This window comes from Perca fluviatilis, chromosome 11 (assembly GCF_010015445.1).
Source record: "Perca fluviatilis chromosome 11, GENO_Pfluv_1.0, whole genome shotgun sequence".
In the NCBI taxonomy this organism is placed as follows: Eukaryota; Metazoa; Chordata; class Actinopteri; order Perciformes; family Percidae; genus Perca; species Perca fluviatilis.
Window position 1 is genome coordinate 31,964,509 of NC_053122.1, and position 18,889 is coordinate 31,983,397.

An 18,889-nucleotide genomic window follows, 5' to 3' on the forward strand; every position below is an offset into this window, starting at 1 on the left:
TGAGTCGATCCCCGCCCTGGCGATGTGACGCGTGGTTGGGGAACACTGAGGTCCTCCCCGGTTAACAGCCGCACTGGAAGCAGCGGGCCCCGCCCCTCCCAGCGGGGAGAGTGGCCACAGCGAGGGTTTTTGAGGTAAAAGTCACATCAAATAAAAATCTGATCTGGGTCGGATTCAGGAACACATGTGGAAGTGGCCTGAATCTGATCTGAAACAATTAGATCTGGGCTAGATTTGAGTGTTCACACTACTTCTGAAGAAGCCTGACCTGGTCACTTGACCCCAAAAAAATCGGATTTGGGCCACTTTGGCCTGCAGTCTGAACGTAGCCTTAGTTTCAAATGGTTAGAATGGCATCACAAGTTCAAACGGTGAATGCTTGTTTGCTTGTCTATATGTATGTCTGTTTCCTTGTATTTCACTTGCCTCATGGAATATTTTCTATGTGTACTCATTTGCGTGTCTGTACATACAGAAAAAGGTTCACTTAGTTTTAAGTGGTTATAATGGCATCAGTGAATGCTTGTTTCTTTGAACTGCTTTAATTTATAATTTTATTTCATCTATTAATTTTATTCTAAAGGTGGAATAAATGCAAGATGGGTTAGGGTTGCAAGATGTTGCCAAAGTCAGTGATTCTGTTGACTTTCCCTATCTGCATTGTTCTATTGGCCTAGGGTGTAGTTTTATAAATCTCAAACTCTGTTCAATGGTTAGAAAACGTGTTGCCGTATAAACCTGCAACTCAATGGCGTGTTGGTTTTAAAACCTATTGAAAAGGTATTAAAAATGGTATTAAAAGGTATTGAATTCATCTCCAGAATTTCTGTATATACCCTGAGAGAGTAACAACGGTGCTTTTCATGTGTTGCGCTAATCACTCCGCCCAAGTAGCAGAAGTTGCAGTAGCACAGCAGACAAAACGTCCCCTCTTTTTTTATTTTTATTTTTTTTTTATTTTATAAATTGGCTGGTAAAGTATCAAAAGGGACTGTTGAATTCGGCAGTCGAGTCCATCAGTCATTTTAACTTGCGGATGAGAAAATGAAAGTTTGATGTCCGTCTCCTCGCCCAGCCATATCATGACCCCAGCTCTGTGTGCTGAGACTCGGCACTACAGCTTTGTCAATAGTCATTTCTCCCTTACCCGACTCTCGGGTGAAAAGGAAACCTCAAAAATAAAACCTGCAGCATTTTATTGAAGAAGGCTGTTGTTTTGAAAAACCATCTTCAAACACGGGGTTGCAAAAAATGAAATAAAAGCTGGGTCGCCCTCAGTAAACCTGCTGACATTTAGCTCTTCAATGACTCCACTCCCTTTCTGTCTCACTCTGTGCAGGGAACACAGACAAACCCATGGACGAGGACACAAAGGAAGAGAGAGTTGAAAAGGCAGTGGCCGTGGCTAACAGCCCAGATGAGGAGGAGGTGAAGAAGAAGAAGAGAGAGGAAGAAGAGAAGGCCAAGGAGGAGGAGCGGGTGAAGCAAACGAGCTCTGATGAGAAGGAAAAAAAAGCTGAGGGGGCGGAAAATGAAGAGGAAGCAAAGGAGAAGACAGATGATGAGAAAAGGCCTGCCACTGCCAAGAAGAAGGAGGCGGTTGAAAAGGACACGCAAGAGGGAGAAGGGAGCCCAAAAAGTCAAACGGCGAGAAAGCAGAAAGAAGCAAAAGAGCAGAAAGATAAGGAGCCGCCCAAGAAAGCCCCCATCAGCAGTTTCTTTGGTGAGGAGGAATTTGCATAGCTCTGTGCTTGCACACAAAAAAGAAGAAAAGTGTCCGTAAATGTTCTATGCTTTTATCAGTTAGGAAAGACAAGCGAAATATTTCGCTGCCCCAACCCCTGCTCCACCCTCACCTTCTTTTATTAAATTGCTTTACTTTTATTCAATAGCTCCAAGAAAAGCTGCAGTGAAGACGGAGAAAGCAGAGGAGAGTGAAGGGGAGAAAAAGACGAGTGCAGAGAGGAAGCCCTCAGCAGAGGACAGTAAAGACACAAAAAGGTGAGTCCGAGCACAACAGGAAGTTCCAGACAGCTCAGGACAGGCTGGGTCAGGCCCTACCCTATCTGAGTTTTTTTATTTTTTTTTTTATTTTTATTTACGCTCATGGCCTTAGCTGCCTGTTTGTATTCTCGTCTGTCTTAACAGAACTCTTAACTCAACCACATGTTGCACTGTTCAGCCAACTCTGACCTCTTTGGTAAAGCACATGCATGCCTGTGGCAGAGGGAGGGAGAGGACACTGGAGGTGCTATTGACGGTTGTTTTCATTATTGATTACTAGAGCTGGGACCATATGCTTTTGTACCGATTCCATTCTTTCACAATACATGGGTGCCGATTGGATTTGGATTGCGATTTTCATTTATTGCGATTCTAGAAGTATTGAGTATTGGGATTTTCTTTTCCTTATTTAACAAAAGCAAAAGTTGAATAATAAACTTCTAGAGACAATATATCATGAGACGTTGCTAAAAAATGTGTTCTAAGAAGAATGTGAATGTGACTCATTGGTGAATCATTGGTAAATAAAAAATAAAGATTCTAGGGAAATTAATCAGTTTTGAAAATTGTATTATATAATACATACGACGTGAATCTTTCACCCCTACTTATTACCTTATTCTACTTGATTATTTTGAGTAATTACTTCCACCAGGAAGGTTATGTTTTTGATCAATTTAGTTTTTTTTGTGCTTTTTTTAAATTAATCTTGTACGTTGTGTTAGCTCACACTTGGCTTTTTAATTGGCCTTTCTGCACTGTGGCTGATCACACTGTGGCTGCTCACACTGTGGCTGCTCACACTGAATGTTAACACCTTAGCGATTTTGTCCATTGACAATTCCGGTTTAGTTGAAATTAAAGCAAGATGACCATGTACAACAAGGCTGACAAACCGAGAAAAGCAGAAAAACTTTGTACTTTAATTTGTAAGGAAAGCAGGAAGAAAGGAAAAAGAAAAAAGACTGGAGCTTCAGGTGGCTGTGTGAAGTGCAAACCATAGTTTAATTTAAATTACAGTACCGTCTCAGTCAAGACTGCAGTTTTATCCACAACGTGTGAAATTATACTCCAGTAATATTAAAAGAAGCGCCTAATCCATTCAATTGTCCAACAGACAGCCAGTTAACAAGGCGCTGTGTCTCCATCTCAAGCTGAAAGTTAATCCACAGCCAATGTAGCCAAAATTCTGCCTGTTTTTAAAAATTATTTAAACCACTAATCCGTCATCTTGAAATCATTCTTAATCTGGACAGTGTCCGTCAAACATTGGTTATCAGGGTATTGACAGATAGGCGTGTTTTTTATTTCTTTTAAATGAGGCCATGGAAAAGTTTTCTTAACACTCTGTGGTCAGGCCTTTTTATTGTTTATTAAGGATCCCCATTAGTCATCACCGTAGTGAAGATTATTCTTCCTGGGGTCCAACACAAGACAAATATAAAGCAAAATACATGTTGTTATATCAGAACAATGAAAACATCCTGGATTTTACAAAACAAAAGGCACAATAGCATGTTTTTCATGTTGTAAAACCAATAAATCAGTAATAAAATCACGTAAAAAAAAAACGAGTTTAAAAAAAAAAAAGTCAGTAATGTCACATTTTCTCAAAATCTTCTGCTCTGCCCATATCAAGTGATTGTTCATCGTTGTCTGTATTTGGATGCAGTTATAAAAAAAAATTAGCTTTTTTTTTTTTTTTTTAGCCTCTCCTAAAGGATGCTCCCTTAAGTGCTTTAAGCTGATCCGTTTCTGTATTCATTAAAATTATTATTATTGTTATTATCATACCTTTTTATTTGAGTCTTATTAAATGTAAATAAACCAGCAGCAGAAGCAGTGTATTGCTGCTTTGTCACTTTGAGGTCATGATAACTATAACGGCTACAAACTATTTTTAGCTCTAGACGACTAGAAGGGAGGAAATACGTTTTTCATCCTCCTATTTATTTTTTTATCACTGCCTTGTGTGCGACAGTGTTAGGAGTGATAGGCAATGCATACCATACAAAGTTCACAGCAAGAGTGCCTCTCCTCTTAATGATTTCAGGCAATTATTTTTAGACTCCAGTGTTTTGCACCTTGTGAGAGGAAAGGAAACGCTTGTACACATCTTGCAAGTACTGCAGTTAAAAACTTTAACTTTTTTCGACAATCCTAATTTTTTTCCCCCCGCAAGAATAAATAATTATATAACCTTGCTGACGTAGTAAACGCTTTTCTATAATTCCTAATAGGTACTGATATTTTTCTTCTTTACTGTAGTAGTTATAACTAGTGAAGCTTTCTCCCAAAACACTCATTACATTTCAAAGTATCTATCTCCTTGTTATGATAATAGTGTGCATGACTTTCTGTCTCCAAAGTGATCAGAGATGTTTTTTTCAGTGACTATAACCGCTGTCTCCATCATTCAGTCAGACTCTTAATTAGCTCTGTTTCTCGCTGTGTTCTTCCTCAGTGAGTCGACCTCCGGACAAACGGACTACGATCCGTCCAGGCCCAAATACCATCCTGTGGACCATGCCTGCTGGAAGCAGGGCCAAAAGTAAGTCCAGCCCACTCTTGAGCCCCTTTCCCACTGACTACAACAATCCACTAACACCCACTAACATATGGCAAATGATGAAGATGTAACCTACATCGAAACGTTAGTCACTGTTACGCACCTTAAGAAATAAAACCATCAAGTAAGAAGACCTCTGTGTTGCACCGGCAGTTTTTGTTATTTTATATGGCATTTGTTGTTTGTGGGAAAAGTTAAAATCTGCATTAATTTCCGGGACAAATTACTAGTAGTAGTCATGGGTAGTTTATCGGCAGTGATGGAAACATGACACCCGGGTGGTCATGCTAATTCTTGTCCCCTTTCCGGTGCGATGCTAAGACAAAACTAGCATCGCTCTGTCTGATCAGTAGGGCTAGATATCGTTCAAAAAGGTTTGATACAGTGAAAGTGATACTGGTTCCTAAATAATACTTTTTGCAATACCAATTTTATAAAATCCATTTTAACAAAAAGAATCTACAACATTACAAATCACTGTTTTTTTTTTCTTCATTTTTCATCTCCTTTACACCTATGTGACGCACGCTGTAGTCAAGCCTCTCTAAACGCCACAACACACACACACACACACACACACACACACACACACACACACACACACACACACACACACACACACACACACACACACACACACACGAGCCCCGTCTCTCTGTGTAACCTGCATGCCTCTACAACGTGTAACGTTAGACAGCCAATCAGCAGCATTATTAGATCTTGGCAGAAGCATGCTGGAAGCTTATTGGCTCACTGACCCTGATGAGATGTACTCCTTAGGTGTTGAAATTGGGTATTGAGTGACGAGGCATTCTTCGATACCATGGAGGAAATTTTTTCGGTGCCTATAAAGTTATTAATTTTGGTACCCAGTCATAATAATAGCGTTTTGCAAACCTGCAAACACACAGCTGTCTGATCGTGGCCTTTCTCAGCCTACACTCACCTTAACGACCAGGATGCAGAAATAGTCTCAAATATATTTTACCAACCAACCTATGGTTCCCAGTGGCTGTGATATTTTGCAGGATTAGCAGATTTCGGGGAGTGTGTGAGGATGTTAAGTAAAGAGGTTACTTTACAGGAATGTTCCATACATATTTATTACTTATTTCTAGAGCTGCAAATTGATTGTTTGATCTATAAAGTGTAAGAAAATAGCTGAAAATATGTACCTCACAATTTCTTAAAGTCCATGGTCACGTCTTAAGATTGCTTGTTTTGTCCGACCAACAGTCCGTAACCCAAAAAGAGACAGTTTGCTATCGCAAGAAATAAAGAAAAGCAGCAAATTCTCACAACTGAGAATCTGGAACCCGAGAACGATTGGTATTTTATCTTAAGTTAGTTAAACAATTAATCATTAAAATAGTTGCCAATTCATTTTCTGTCGATTGACTAATCGGTTAATCCACTAATTGTTTATTTTCTACACATTTTGCATATTTCTGCTGTTTACCGAAAACACTCAACTGTTATTAAAAAAACGTATTTTGCTTGGATAATAAAGTTTTTAACTTAATGTTTTGAAAGAATTTGCATTTTCATCGTGTAGTGAAGAATCCTCACATAAATACAGAATCCTAGAGGACGCCCTGTTTGGTGTTTGGTTTCTCACCTTCAAACCTAACTGTAGTAGAAACCAGCCTGCCTGTCTCTGTGCAGCCTTCCAGAGTCAAACATTTTAAGCTAAATTCAGAAGAAATATAAAATTTTCAGACCAGGGAAGTGCTCTGACTTGGTAATGGAAAGTCATTGAAAATCATGGAATTATGCATCAATGGTGCAAGTCAAGCTGCTTAAACTCGGGTCAGCCGCTGTGAACACTGATGTGTTGTGTGTAGGGCTGGGTATCATTCAAAAATCTTCGATACCAGTTTCTGAAAGATACTTTTTTTTCGATACTAATTTCTATAATATCCATTAAAAAGAAAAAGAAAAAAAAAAAAGAAATAACATTACACATTATGGCACAAATCTTTTTATGAATTTTTCCCTGTCTCTGTTTAATGTAGGGTTTTCCTGCATGTCTCTACGACATGTCTCTCTCTCCCAGTCGTTATTAGAGCTTGGTAGAGAATATACAACATTACATTTTTTTCATTTTTCAGCTCCTTTACGCCTATGTGACGCACGCTGTAGTCAAGCCTCTCTAAACGCAACAACACACACATATGAGCCCTGTCTCTCTGTGTAACGTAGAGTTTTTCCTGCATGCCTCTACGACGTGTACCATTAGACAGCCAATCCCAATCATTATTAGATCTTGGTAAAAGCATGCTGCGTGCTTATTGGCTCTCTGACCCTGATGAGCCAGTCAGCCTCAGGATGTCAACGCCGTTTCCATCGTCTTCTCATTCCCTCGAAATTTTCAACCTTTCATTCCAAGTTGAACTTTGAATCGATTTTCTACTATGGCAATGAACACTACTTTTGAGGTCAGTCTTGTTTGCTGGCATTACAGTGTAATATGCTGTTTAACTAACGTAACATTAGGTAACTAGTTGCTAAAGTAACGGTAATCTTCCAAATAAAGTTCGTAATACGAAAAAATCCGAGCGGCAGTTGCTGGTTGTATTTAACCAGTACTGAGCTCCGGGATGTCGGTTACCAGCGGCAGAAAAAGTGAGCGTCATGAGGCGATACTAATTAAGGTTAGAAAAAAAGATTGTGGTTTGGATTTAAACACTCCTGAGGAACGAAGAAGCGTTTCCTGGGTGAATGTATTTTCGCCGCAAAGTGAACTCCGCTCTCTCGTTTGAGAGCGCTGTATTTATGTTGACACCATGTTGTGCCGAGTGGCACCATATCCATGGTATTGAAAGAGGGATTTCATTCTTGCATGTTTTGTTTTGTTGTGCATTCACAAATCGCACCCTGTGTAACATTACAGTTCAGACTCAGAATAATGTGGCTGGGCTAATACTAGCGTCCACAGCCTCAGAACTATGTGCAATGTTGACATCCGTTTTATATATTACGAGAATTTGATTATGATGATAAAAATGGTTACAAAGCCTCTAATGGCTGGCTCCGGAAAATTTATGAAGCCATGTTAATTAAACCCCAACAGCAGCCATACACTCGTCCATAAACTGTATGACAATTAACTGCAAGTCTTCACCAACTTTCTTGCCCACTTTGTCAAATCAGAACACCTAAGTACGGTTCACAAAGCTCTGGCCACTCTTGACTTCAACAAGTTTGAATCTGGCTTAATCCAAAATTCAGATTTTTTCTTTTTTCTTTTTTTTTCTTTCTGGAAATGTATGCAAATGAGCACATATTTAGTAAGATAAGGCATAATTTTTATATTTAAACATAATTTCAGAAAACTTGTTAAACAAAATATATTTGTCTTAATGTCAGTAATCAACTGGAGAAGTTTTATGGTGATATCACTTAATTTATGTCCTTATTCACCTGGGGTGTTTCCCCTTAAAGGGATATTTCACCGCTGGAAAGATGAATATGTATTAAATTGGGTCATTTATGTAGTTGAAAGGTGAATTTGTTTTTAGAAGTTGGTGCATTCTAGACAGAGAAAAGCCAGAAAATTTATTTTTGGCTCATGTGGATGAAAGACAACAACTTCCAGAATGCACTTGCGTCGCTTTGCTACGAGTCCACTCCCAAGCCACGCCTACCGTTTACAGACATAATAGACAGTGAGACAGTCAAGTCAACTCAAATGTGTTTTATTGTCATTTCAGCCATGTACACGAAACAACGTTTCACCGTGGCTCAAATGGTGTTACACATTTAAAATATATAAAAACGACATTATATAAAAACGACATACGAAACAGGCTACATTTAGTGCACACAAATTAGACTCCATAAAGTTCAGCTAATGCATTCGTAGCATTAGCGCTTGGTGGCCTTACAACGCAGAGTATAAACACAGCTGTGAATTTGCGTGGAATGTAGAATGGTCGGCATCTAACAGTCACAAACTCCACCAGCGGTTAGCAGTAGTTGGATAAAAGCACCCCATTTCTGCACCAGAGCTGTAGCTTAGCTCCAAGATGGCTGACACTCGACTCACTTCGGCAAGCTTCGGGTAAAAACGACAGTCCAACCCCCTATGGGCGAGTTGAAAACATGCTGAACTAGCTGGCTGTAGTCCACAGACTCTGGGCAAAAATGACGCTAAATGACGATTTTTGCGTCATCGGAGTCTTTTATTTTATTTTTTTTCAGACCCACAATACAGACAAATCTAGTCTCAGGGGGACATGAGGGAGGGAAGCATGGTCATTCGAAAATACTACCGGGTTTCTACTGATACAACGCTTAATGCTAATCGGTGAAGTATCCCTTAACAGCAATTGACTGGTTAAACAAGTTGTCCTTATTGTTATTACATTTTAAATAAATCGTTTAAATTTGCCCATATAGCAAATAATCAAGCCGTTCCTTAATCTGGAATTTTCATTCATTTCATTGTTATTTAAGATAAATTAATATTTCAGTGGTGCTTTTGAAAAACGGTACGCATCTGTTGTTTTGCAGTTTATAGCAAACGATGGGAAAAAAGTCAGTCATATTTGCAGCTCATTCTGTTAAAAATAAAAAATAAAAAATCCTGATAAAATTGTTTAAAAAAAAAAAGAAAAAAAAAAGTGACTTAAGAGCAGAAACACTGCAATAAACACTGAATAAGAAATGTTTTTGCCTGAAGTAAATATTGTCCTCCTCCTTAATTGTCTTCTCAGAGTACACCAGAGTGGTACGGACAGAGAGAGTGACATATACACACACACACACGCGCACACACACACACACGGCCACATATAGGCTACAATTACCACAATTTCCCCCACTCATCCTGTCTATTATCAGAGGGAGGGAGAGAGAGAAAGAGATATGCACGATCAGACACGTATCTATGCTACGTGGCACTTGCGCGCCCGGTGTGTTCCAGCTGTGAAACAACATTTGAACGTACACATGTTCCACCAAAACAAGTTCCTTCCCGAGGCTATTTTGCAGAGGCACCATGGCTCCGTCCGGCGCTTGGCGCCACCCAAGATGGTTTTAATCGCAGCGCTGTGGAGGAGGGTCTGGCACAGCGAGACTAGGTATTGAATGACGAGGCACTTTTTGATACTCGATACTACGGAGGTAATGCGGTCGGTGCCTAAAACGTATTGAGTTCGGTACCCGGCTCTAGTTTTGTGTGGGTTTTAATCTGCTTAGAGTACCAGATTGGTGAGTTTACTGAAACTTTATGTCAGTCACAGAAAAAGTCACTCAATTGACTTATAAATGCTTTTCTGTAATTGAATAAACGTTTTCTAATATTGCAACAAAAAACATCAGCTTCAGAATGTATAAAACACATTTAAATCTCATGATTTATCTGAGCAAATATCTACAGAAAAGGTCTCCTTTGGAGGCTTTTTTGTAAAAACTCTTCTGTAGATTTCTTTTTGCATATCAAACGTCATTGTAAGGACACTTTTCCCGCCGTGGCCGCTCTGACCTGTGTCCTCCCTGCTGTTGCTTTAATGGAGGTCTGATGACACTCAATCAAAGCTCATTCTACTCTTACACTAATTGCTAGCCGCTCTGAACAGCTGAGTCAGTTAAACGCTGTGAATTTAAAAATCTGTCGGTGTGAATGCTTCGCCTGCTAACTATGTGCTCATCACTCTCCAGAGTGCCGTACTTGGCGGTGGCTCGCACCTTTGAGAAGATTGAAGAGGACTCTGGCAGGTAAGAGCTCCATATGGAGGAAAAAGGTTACTTTTTTTTTCTTACTGAATGAGGTAAACACCATTTGGGAGAACATGATCCCTAATATGTTCAAAGGATATAGAATATACCAAAGCATTTTTTTCTTTTTTACAAAATTACCACTCAGGCTTCCTGCTGGGAATTTCTGCAATATAATTAGACAAGTATGTTCCAGCCAGAGAAAGTGAAGAAATTGCATTCATTTTCTGGGGAGGGCAGGGAACATGAAGACATTTTTACAATTAGGTCACTTTCTAGGAATGCTCAGGAATGTATTTTAACAACTTGTTTCACACTTGGGTTTCATTTAATTTGGGTTTTCAGCTTTTATTCTCCAGAAACTTGGCTGATGATTTATATAACAACTCTTGAGCAAGAAACTAGAAACTGAGAAGAAATACAGTTCTTTGTTGAAGGAAATCGATGTGATTCTTGACCTTACCAACCACAATCATAATTGTGATTTGTAACTTAAGTCTCTTGCCATCAAATTGAAAACACCTTTACAGACTTCCTTTTTTACCTTTTGAGGATATTGAATTGCAAACGTCCCGGTGATGACTATTTTCCCACCCACTCCAATTGATGTATAGTGTTCCATAAATTAAATTAAACTGTTCATCTGCCTCCCCAGCTTCCATTTCCGATTAAAACCTCCAGACAAATCTCATTTCCCGCCTCCCAGTATTTACAGGATGGCTTTAAAATTCGTTTAATTCGTCTTCCTTGTCTCAAAGCAATCCTGTTGTCACTTTCCCAGGTTGAGAAACATCGAGACGCTGTCGAACCTGCTTCGCTCCGTGCTGCTGCTCTCTCCAGGTAAATAGTATTTTATCTCTCCCATAATGCACGCTGATGTAGCTACACAGGCAGCTGGCTGCCAGCCACTCTATCAAGGAGATGATGATGAAGCCAGGTTGCACATAATAGTGGGAGGATGAATCGTGTGTGTGTGTGTGGCTGTGTGTGTGTGTGTGGCTGTGTGTGGGGGTGGGTGGGTGTTCTGGTTTTGTGGCCATGTTTTTTTCAGAGTGTGTGTGTGTGTGTGTGTTTGGTGGTGTCCTGAGAGAGTGTTCCTGTGTCTCTATGTCCATGTGTTGTGTGCGAGTGTGTCTTTGTATGTGTTTGGTTGCGTCTCCCCATATGTCCTTGGTTTAGTGTAGCAGTTTGGTGTGTGTGGCGTTGTTGCTTTTACTTGTGCATCTGTGCTTCTCTTTGTAGGCCTGTACTTTAGTTTGTGTGTTGTATCTGTGCATGCTTATGTGTTCTGTGTAATAATGTGTGTGCGTTGTTTTTCCAGATGACCTGTTGTGCTGTGTGTACCTGTGTTTGAACCAGCTCGGTCCTGCCTACCTGGGGATGGAGCTTGGTGTTGGAGAGACGGTGCTAATGAAAGCTGTTGCTCAAGCAACTGGTACACACACACACACACGCACACACACCAAACACTTACTTGTGCATTCTCAGCCTAACTGCTCATCAGCCAGAGAGGCTGCTGCTATTTACCGTCTCGCTCTTGTTTCCAGGGCGACAATTGGACAAAATCAAGGCAGAGGCGCAGGAGAAAGGTGATTTGGGCCTTGTGGCCGAGAGTTCCCGTAGCAACCAGCGCATGATGTTTCAGCCAGCCAGTCTGACAGCAGGGGGCGTGTTCAGGAAATTGAAGGAAATTGCCAGCATGAGTGGGAACTCGGTAAGCCAGAGAATAACATTTTCATTAGGCGGAAAGCAGTCCTGGGCAAATATTGTTTTCACTCTATTTGGCTCTCAGCATTGTGGTCGGGGGAGGGAAAAGAAAGGAAATGTTAATGTGATTGTGTATCGAACTAGGAATTATTTGTACATTTGTCTACTTCAGAGGGAAGAGGGTAATCGTTCAGCCTTTGAATAAGTCGTCACCTGGCTGGAATCTCCCAAGCAATTAGTTCCTTTTTCATCCCCGTAGCTGCTGGGTCTTTTTCTCTTTATTTTTTACACTCTGGATTGAACATGGAGTTTGTACTCACTGGTGACCTCAGCCTTTTTGCATTCTGTCTCTTCTCACTCTTCCTCTGTGAATCTCAATTTCCTCCCGTCTGCCTCAGGCCATGAATAAGAAAATCGACATCATCAAAGGCCTCTTTGTGGCATGCCGCTTTTCCGAGGCCCGCTATATAGTCAGGTAAAATTACACTCTCACACACATACATAGACAGGCTTGGCTGCGTGTGTGACCACAGGCACGCACACACACCTGTATGTATATATACACAAAGATATCGCAGTGCCTTCTTAACTCTGTGTATGTACGTTGAAGTATGTAGCATTTGTCGTAGGCAGCAGGAAAACGAGCGTCAGCCCTGACAGCTGTTGGTCTTGTGGTTTTGATCAAAAGGTCTCTGGCTGGGAAGCTGAGGATAGGCCTGGCTGAGCAGAGTGTCCTATCTGCACTGAGCCAGGCTGTGTGCCTGACCCCCCCTGGACAAGGTAATCTTGAATTTTAAGGGATAGGTTCACAATTTTTATAAGTCAGTCTTAAAGGGTTAGTTCGGACTCACCAGAGACACACAATTAAAAACTAAAGGATCGAGGCAGCGTAAGACCTGCAACTCGTGTTCCTTGAGGTAGAATTACTGTTTTTGTTAAAGGAGTCTGGTGGCTTTTAAGAGAGAGTAGAATGATATAACGGCTTCAGTTCCCCTTCGGGAAGGGCTGTCTGACGACAAGATAATGTGGTGAAAATATTATAAATATAGCGTAGACCTAAACTGATAGTGATTTTGATTGAGGTGGGCCTTCTTTTAGGTGGCTAGGTGTTTAGCTGCTGCCCCCTTCCACAGCAGGACATTGCTTAGCTTCTGTGTCAGTACTCCTGTCTGCTTCCCCAAACTGGGGGCATGCAGACCGCCATCTACTGTAGCTAACACACTGACTATGGAGAAGTAGTCTATATCGACGACATTACATTTCTGGGATTGTTCAGGTGCTGCCGGAAATTACGCCCTCATTTCGACCAGATATCCGTTACCTTTCTCTTTCTTTGTGTTAGCATTCTAACCTCCGGTGGATTTCTGAGGACTATGGTTAACTGCTCCTCAGATCTCTGCAGGGTAAATCCAGACAGCTAGCTAGACTCTCTGTCCAATCTGAGTTTTCTGTTGCACGACTAAAACAACGTTTGAACGTACACATGTTCCACAAACCCTGTCCAGTAAAACCACAAAGAGGGAACTTTGTACTAAAAAGACAACAAACTTGATTTGTGAAACTCAGACTGCTGAAACACTCAGACTGCTGAAACCTCATATTAGTGTGGATTTTGTCCCCATCTCTGGAGAAGCTGGTGTTTCACCCAGTTTACTTGATAGAAGTTCTGGTTGTCCCACTTAGGCCGGTTACACACTGTGAGCGTGGCGTTTCTGTTGAGTGTCAACTACGTGGATTTTTCTGTGTCTTTACACACCAGAAACGTGTCTGATGCGGCGCTGCTGCTGCTAGCCTTGTCTGGACACATGTATGTTTCCCATTGATAAAATGAAATACCATGTTAAATATATACTGATTTGATTACAGCAAAGACAACGTCTGCAGTATTGACGGCAAAATAGGCTACAGAATATTTTGTTCTGTATTGACAGGTGCAATATTAGAAAATCAATTAATTTTTTTATTACATTTATATCAAAACCTAGAGACTTTCAAACATCAACATGTCATTTATTAATATGTGGGTAAGTGTGAAAGCTCTAACCTGTTAACATGGGAGCCAAAATATAAACTGACACGCCACTCAGCTGACACGCTCGCGCAACGCATCCAGTGTGTAACCGGCCTAAAGGAGAGGCACATGGGGCGTTAGAGCAAGTAACCATAACTTTAATTTCGACAACTTGTTAAAGCTACAGTATAGTGCGTAGTTTCTGTCTCACCCATGAGGAATTCTAAGTAATGACAACAAAACTGTCGGCGCGTCCACATGATACAAGCCATCCGTGATCGCCTTATCAAAAATGGCAATCTTTAGGTATGTGATCAGGTATGAAATTGACGCATCACCAATATGCTGATTTCATGACTTTCTGGAGGAGGTTTTGACCGCCTGCCGTCAGCACTGATCCGACCTGCTCTCACCAATGAATTAATTCCTGACTTATTAGTGTTTGTGGCTTTCCAGTGACTGGAGGTATGCTTTAATAAAAGTCAATTAGACCAGAGGCTTTGTATTGATCTGTGGTCTGCTCTGGAAATGTTTTTCTTAACATTTAGTGTTTAATTTATTCAACCATTATTTAATCACGCAGGTCAACTCAGAGCAAATAGCTTGTAGCGCTGAAGTGGATCTTTACAGTGAATAATTAATTTAGATAAATTAGTCTTCAGTCATATTTTCAATTTATCGTAAATATTAATGTTGAATTGGGAAACAAAATGTTTAATTTTCTTCACTCTTCAATATTATCTCAACCCTTTTAACCACAGTGGGACTGCAATTAGAAAAAGAATAGAATGCCTTTATTGTCATTGCATCATTAAAAACGTACAATGAAATTCAGAGTGCTTCACCTGTAATGTGCCGCTAGTTAAACCAAAGAAAGCAACACATTCTCTCCTCACCTTCATCTATACATTTCACATGATGAGAATAAGTGAATAAATAAATAGATAAATGAAGTAGTTAAAAATTGAATTGAAGAATATTGCACACTGGTTTGAAAACACTGACGTGCAGCTGTACACAAGGAATTGCGTGCCTGTAAGTCTTGTGTATTCCTGGGCCTTTAAAGTGCCTCTGAACTTTCATCCAGTAAATGTTGGCACTTACACATATCTCTTTGAAATGCTTTTTTTCTTCTTCTCCTTTATAGGTTTCCCTCCCGCTGTGATCGACGCAGGGAAGGGTATGAGCACTGAGAGCAGGCGGGCCTGGATCGAAGAGAAGAGTCTCATTCTCAAACAGACTTACTGGTAACCCAAGCCTAAACAAAACCATCTCCTTTCACTTTATAGTCTCTCCTCTGCGCCACTACAATGCCTCATCCCCCCTCAAACCCCATCCCTCATTCTGCCTTACTCATTCTCCTCACTTCCATTTTGGATGATATCGATTTTTTTTTTTCTTATTTTCTTCCCAAATGCCGCGCTTCATCTCCCACTCAATCTCCATGCTCTCCCGTCCAGCGAGATGCCCAATTACGACGTCATCATCCCTGTTCTGCTAAAAGAAGGCATAGACGAGCTACCCAATCACTGCAAGCTCACTCCAGGTAAGCGACCAATCAGGAGGCAGAAGGGCTATGAGATCCAGAACGGTGACTGGTGTGTGTTTATTGATCCGTTTAGTGGAGTTGAGTGAGTTATTTTAGTTGAGTCATTTATCACGGAACGATAAAGGACAACACTAAACTAAGGATTAGCTCCTAATTACACTGTTGTCAAGCAATTTGTGATAAGGAGCCTTGGCACCAAGGTAGCAAATGAATACCACCATCTGAACGCTAAATTGAGGAACTAAATTGGCCATTGTTGGTCAGCGAGACACATCTAGCAGCTATTCTGACACAGAAATAATCGTTACTCAGAGGGCTGGTCTGTTCTAAAATGCGAGATGGTTGTTAAAGGAGCTGGTGAATTTTTTGGACCGACCAGTTTGAAGAAAACGTTAACTGTCCTGTCATATCTGGTGCTGTAAGCTCCAATAAAAGGCATTTGGTTTGGTGTATTTCATTATATCACTCCTCTTCTGCTTTTGAAGCTTAATTTAGCTGTGTAGCCCAAGGGGATGTGAGTCAGAGAACTTTCATATTAGGTCCAAATGAGTATGAAAACAAAACAAATTTTAACTGTGGTTTTGTCACAGAAACAGTTGTGGGTGTGATGCTGATGTGGGAATGTGTCATTGACGCACATTTCAAAGTTTCTTTTTTCTTTTTTTTTTGTTGCAAAAACGGATCCGAGATCTGCCTTGCTCTCCTAACCTGGAGGCCTGTTGGAGAGAGCCCTGCCCCCCTCCTCCCTCCTCTCCACAAAGTGGCCAATGAAGAAAACTTCTTCCGGGCACTTTAGTTTCGCAACTATTTAGAATTCATGAAAAATGCATGACACTATTTTTGTCTTTATGTTTGTTTTCTCGAATTCTCACACCACCTTTCTTCTCCCAGGTGTGCCGTTGAGACCCATGTTGGCTCACCCCACCAAGGGTGTCGGCGAGGTGATGAAGAGGTTTGACGAGGCGGCGTTCACCTGCGAATACAAATACGATGGAGAGCGAGCACAGGTTTGTGTGCACGTCAGTGGCCAAAGTGACAAAGTGCAACTGTTTGTTTTCTTTGCGTTTGGCACCGAACATATGCCTGCTGAATTTTGCATGCATAAACCTTTGGGCTGTGTTCTTGAGTATGAGGTATTGCGTGTGTGTGTGTGTGTGTGTGTGTGTGTGTGTGTGTGTGTGTGTGTGTGTGTGTGTGTGTGTGTGTGTGTGTGTGTGTGTGTGTGTGTGTGTGTGTGTGTGTGTGTGTGTGTGTGTGTGTGTGTGTGTGTGTGTGTGTGTGTGCTCCTGTGCCTAGTCTTTTAAGATAAACAGTAGTGCTGCTTTTGCCCTGGGCCTGTAGGCAGAGAAAGCTACTTCTGCCATCGTGGACCAGGGAGAGAGCGATAGAGAGGGTAGTAGATGGGGAGAGGTGAGGAAAGAGGCTAGAGACAGTGAAGGCGAGACATGTAAAAAGGAACACGAACACAGAACGGGAGACAGCAGTGGGGCTGAGGAAAATTTCGAGAGAGAGAGACATAAAGAGACACACAGCAAGGGAGAGATTGTAATGTAAACCCCTTCAGCTGTATTGTTAATTTTGGACAGTCATGCCAATAAAGTGCCTTTGAACTGAGTTGAATTGAGAAGAAGAGAAATGAGCAGAGAGAGAAACAGAAACGGAGAGAGGATGGACACAGAGTGAGCGAAACAGATGACATCCTCTTTTCTCTCTCCCTCTCTCTCAATTCAGTTTCCTTTATTGGTATGAACAAAGTAAACATGTTGTTGCCAAAGCAGGTTATAGAAAATTAATATATAGTACATATCACATATTAAATACATAGAGTAGGTGAAACATAGATTCCATACTGTACTGATCACTATCTCTCTCTCTCTCTCTCTCTCTCTCTCTCTCTCTCTCTCTCTCTCTCTCTCTCTCTCTCTCTCTCTCTCTTTTTCTCTTTCTCTTTCTCTCTTTTTTTTTCTCTTTCTCTCTCTGGTCTCACTGCAGTGAACATTACCTCAAACAGCCAGCAGAGGGACTCTTGATACACCACTTAGTTAAACACTTGTGTGTGTGTGTGGGGTGGGGGTGTGAGAACGTGTATATCTGTGTGTGTGGCATTTGATGAATCAAAAATAACTATGTATTCATGGTAGTGTGTGCCCCTGCTAATGAGTCAAGTTAGTGATTGTGGGTGTATTTCTTTCTATTGTATGACTCTGTTTATCACTGACAGTGCTCATTGATCAATGGAAAAATTAGAAGTTATTTGTTGTGCCTGGCCAAGTGTTGAATAATGCACACTAAAATAGAATATAACGATGTATCTTGTGAAGTTAATGTATCTTAAGTAGGAACGTGATATCAAACATGCACACGACAGTACAGTACAATTAGACCACTGTAAATCACATGGTAGTTGGCTACAGTTTACATTATGAAAGGACAAATGATTAAAGAAAGAAAATAACCTGCTAGGAAAGGAATAGCAGAGGACAACGGGACAAGACTGACCACAAGCTGGCCACAACTATTAGGGCTGTGTATTGGCAAGAATCTGCCGATACGATACGTATCACGATACATGGGTCACGATTCAATATATTGCAATATATTTTGGTACTCTGCGTAAGACGATATATTGGGATTGTAATTGGTAACTTATTGGGAAGTATAGTTTTAGAAAAACTAATACTTAAAAAAACGACATGATGTTCAGTACACAGAAAATCAAACCAGTTTTAGGACCAGTTTGGGATTGTGGTTCACAGGTTCTTAGTGAGCTAATGTTTATATGCTAAAGTAGGCCAAAGTTCAGCCATAGCTACAGTCTCAGCATAGCCATCTAGCGGTAGGGGGTTAAACACAACATAAACATGAACCACTGTCTTACATGAATATTTTTTTATGTTAAAAAAAAAAAAAATCTATTGCCTTTTTGAAAATCGATACAGTATTGCGAAATAAAATATCGCGATATTTTAAGTGTTGATCGAATTGATAAAATTGTGATTGAAAGATTTGTGATTTCACTATTTCGACACTTTATTAATCAAACAATGAATTGATTCATATCAAAGCTTGTTAACAGATGTATTGTTGGTTGCAGCCCTACTATGCAAAACACTTATTTACATAGTGAAACTACCTTTGTTGTTGCTGTCGCCTGGGTCAGTGAAGTGGACCAATGTACCTGATACAGGTCGTGACAGAAGCTTTGATTGGCCCGGCTCCAACTTGTAGTCTGCCAAAACTTTATCACCATGTGATTACCCAATCTGACACAGTGACCCTCTCAAAGGACAAAACCGTTGTGGTGTCTTGGCATGTTGGGCACTGGTAG

At 40.7% G+C, this 18,889-nt stretch overlaps 1 protein-coding gene across 2 annotated transcripts in view; it reads left to right on the plus strand.

Annotated features, from left to right (window-relative positions):
* Positions 1 to 18,889, plus strand: part of lig1 (ligase I, DNA, ATP-dependent) — a 74,150-nt gene that overhangs the window by 22,306 nt on the left and 32,955 nt on the right. For both annotated transcript variants that reach the window (XM_039816638.1, XM_039816639.1), the window contains exons 6-17: positions 1,340 to 1,723; positions 1,893 to 2,001; positions 4,469 to 4,555; positions 10,238 to 10,294; positions 11,076 to 11,134; positions 11,616 to 11,729; positions 11,842 to 12,008; positions 12,400 to 12,476; positions 12,690 to 12,781; positions 15,160 to 15,259; positions 15,473 to 15,558; positions 16,453 to 16,568. In XM_039816638.1, the coding sequence (XP_039672572.1) occupies positions 1,340 to 1,723; positions 1,893 to 2,001; positions 4,469 to 4,555; positions 10,238 to 10,294; positions 11,076 to 11,134; positions 11,616 to 11,729; positions 11,842 to 12,008; positions 12,400 to 12,476; positions 12,690 to 12,781; positions 15,160 to 15,259; positions 15,473 to 15,558; positions 16,453 to 16,568 (1,448 nt within the window). The remainder of the gene's footprint in view (positions 1 to 1,339; positions 1,724 to 1,892; positions 2,002 to 4,468; positions 4,556 to 10,237; positions 10,295 to 11,075; positions 11,135 to 11,615; positions 11,730 to 11,841; positions 12,009 to 12,399; positions 12,477 to 12,689; positions 12,782 to 15,159; positions 15,260 to 15,472; positions 15,559 to 16,452; positions 16,569 to 18,889) is intronic.